The sequence below is a fragment of the Pundamilia nyererei genome, unplaced genomic scaffold (assembly GCF_000239375.1).
Source record: "Pundamilia nyererei isolate P.nyererei 1_Seehausen unplaced genomic scaffold, PunNye1.0 scaffold03796, whole genome shotgun sequence".
NCBI lineage: Eukaryota > Metazoa > Chordata > Actinopteri > Cichliformes > Cichlidae > Pundamilia > Pundamilia nyererei.
The window spans coordinates 1-2786 of NW_005191197.1; the positions used below are offsets into that span (position 1 = coordinate 1).

At 42.6% G+C, this 2786-nt stretch overlaps 1 protein-coding gene across 1 annotated transcript; it reads right to left on the bottom strand.

The window, feature by feature from the left end:
* Positions 1–1804: 1804 nt before the first annotated feature.
* Positions 1805–2256, bottom strand: LOC106456072 (poly [ADP-ribose] polymerase 12-like; the record flags this gene model as incomplete). Its single annotated transcript, XM_013908232.1, has 1 exon — positions 1805–2256. A coding segment is annotated over exon 1 (335 nt), but the record flags the coding sequence as incomplete, so codon positions are not given.
* Positions 2257–2786: the final 530 nt, after the last annotated feature.

Sequence of the window (2786 nt, forward strand, 5' to 3'; positions counted from 1 at the left end):
TTGATCAATGCTCCACCATTTTGAGATCTGAGGCTGTCTGCATACAGTGTCCATCTCCCACGCGTGACTATTAAAATCATCGTTTGACTTAACCCGGCCGGACCAGTGTTGTTATTGTGGTTTTTCCTTTTGTCTCCATCCCCAATTTTGAACTCGTAACAGCTGTTTAGGAAGAGGGGAGAGTTTTGGGAGTGACGTAACGGCAGCGAGACAGAGCGAGAGAGCGAGTTTTAAGATGTGGGAGATTTGTGACATTTAGTGTGGAGTGTATACTTAGTGTGTTGTGTAGTCGTTGTTTTGTTTTATGTGTCAGTGAGGGCACTAATGAATGTCACAAAGGCACATTTGGAACGTAAACACTGAGTAGAAAACCAGCGGAGTGATACACCTCCTGTTGTCAGGCCTGCAGGTTTATCCCTGTGCTGTTCTCCTCTATCTTTTGGTGGACAAACTTTTTTCTTTTTTTTTTTCCTTTTTTTACTGGCACACATCTTATTGCAATACCTGATTGTTCTCTCATTTTAGTTTTAGTAATATTTTAAAATGGTTGTACAAAAATGAAAACAAAAACAAAACGGCAGGTGTATTGGCTGCATTTTTATAATATAGTTTAATATAATTTTTATAGATAAATTGTTGTTTATGTTTACAAAATGTACATTTTATATTTGCATTTCAAGTTATAAAAATGTACTCAACATGTCTGTGTTTTTTTTACAGTAAAGAAATACTACTAGGATTTTAAGTTCTTTGTGTGATTTCAGATCAGTAATACTAATGCAGTATGTCAGTGGAAAAAAAACAAACAACTAAATTCAGTTGAGCTTAAAAGAATGATACCAAACAAGGCAAGGGGAAAAGAATAAAATGAAACAATCTGAGGGTGAAATACAAATGTAAACTCAAAAGGAGTCAAAAATGGCCGTTTGTATTTCAGACCTCAGTGGGTGAATCCAACAAATCATGAAAAATTAGGTTTAAATTTTCATGACAGTGCAGATTTCTGACATTTTGTGTAATTTAAGCATCTAACAATGTGATTGTTTTCTAACAAAAAACAGTGTGAAACTTAAGTTAGACTTGTGTTTGTAAATGAACCGCCCCATGTTGTATAGCTTTCTGGATTTTATACTTATTGGGCTACATATTTATTTATTATACAGGCTATACAGCACATAACATCAAAACTCACATGTTTTATGTAACTAAAGTGTGTAATTATGTGGGCTACAGACAATAATTAAGTTATAGACTATATTTATATGAAAAACGTGTATACTTACTGCATTTGAATTATTTTAACCACACGTAACCACCTGCATATGTGTTTGAAAAAAAGAAAAAAGAAAAAAGAAAAAAAGGCTTTGATTTTGCCACCCCATTTGATTTCTTTGCCACCCTAAGAAAATTTCTCTAGATCCGCCCCTGTTCCTGTGGTCTAATTTCTCAGGAAAACAAAACTCATCTGACAATCAACTGGTTGCTGACGTCACAGTGACGTCTGGCAGCAGGTGTCAGCTTGTTTCCTGTCAGCTTTAGAGACAACACCCACCACCGACAATAACAACAACAACAACAACAACAACAATAACAAGAATAATGATGAAGATGGTAATAAGGTTGATGTGTGGATGATAAAGATGATGAAGATAAGGATGTCTCTGTTGCGGCGGAAACTTTGTTTCTGTTTCATTTCCTTAACTTTCGTTCAGCCTCTGTGTGTGTGTGTGTGAAAGAGAGAGAGAGAGACACACACGCACGCACACGCGCGCGCGCGCACACACACACACACACACACACACACCTGCCCTTGCCGAACTTGCAGGTTCCGTAGATGTAGAATCTGCAAAGGTGCAGTTGGTCACAGTCTGCGCACGGCTCCCCGAGCCGGTGGCTCACGCACACGCGCAGTGACGTCTGCGCCAGCACCGTGCAGTCCTCGGGGCGTAGCCAGCCATCCGTCTCCGGCCCGCGGACCAGCAGGAAGCGGGGATGCCCATAGACCAGCTTGCAGAGGAGCTCCTCGGAGACACGACAGAGTCGCCGCAGCTCCTCGTATAGCTGCGGGAGCCGCAGAGCTCCTCCGGCGGCGCACAGCAGCCTAGTCGCCTCAAAGATCACTCGGTCGCACCCAGACATGCTCTCTGCTCGGCGTCCAGACTCCGACTGAGGACGGGGGAGGCGGACCGACAAGCATGTGACAGCCGGGCTTCCGCTCTCAGTGACGTTTAATCGCGGAGCCTCATCAGTTTGTCACTGCCACAATAATAAATACAGGCGAGCACCATATAACACAACCGGAAATAAAGTAAAATACATGTCAGTCACATTAATAAACAAACTGCAAACCCAAGTGTCTGTCTCTCTCCGGAGCAGGTGAGTCCTGGTTCGAGCACAGCTCTGGTCCTTCATCACTGGATCATCACTTACATTTATGAGCGCCAGTAAACGCGTCACTCAGTGTTTCACTGAAAGAGTTCATAAAGCTTACATGCAGGATTTATTTCACCATGTCATCATCCAGTTGTCTGTGCAGCAGTGTACGGCGTGTCTGTGCAGACGTGTTTACACTGCTCGCTCCGTCAAAGGACCACCACGAGAGACGTCGTTACTTCAGTCTGAGCTCGTGGTTGTCGTGAACGTTTAGCTTTGTCTAGTTTGTGTGCAAGCGCCATGAACCATAAATTGAAACTCTTCATAAAATGACTGTCACGGTCCATTTTACTGTGTTACCGGTGACAACACCTGGGCCCTATTTCAGGAAGCCGGTTTAGAAAACTCAGAGT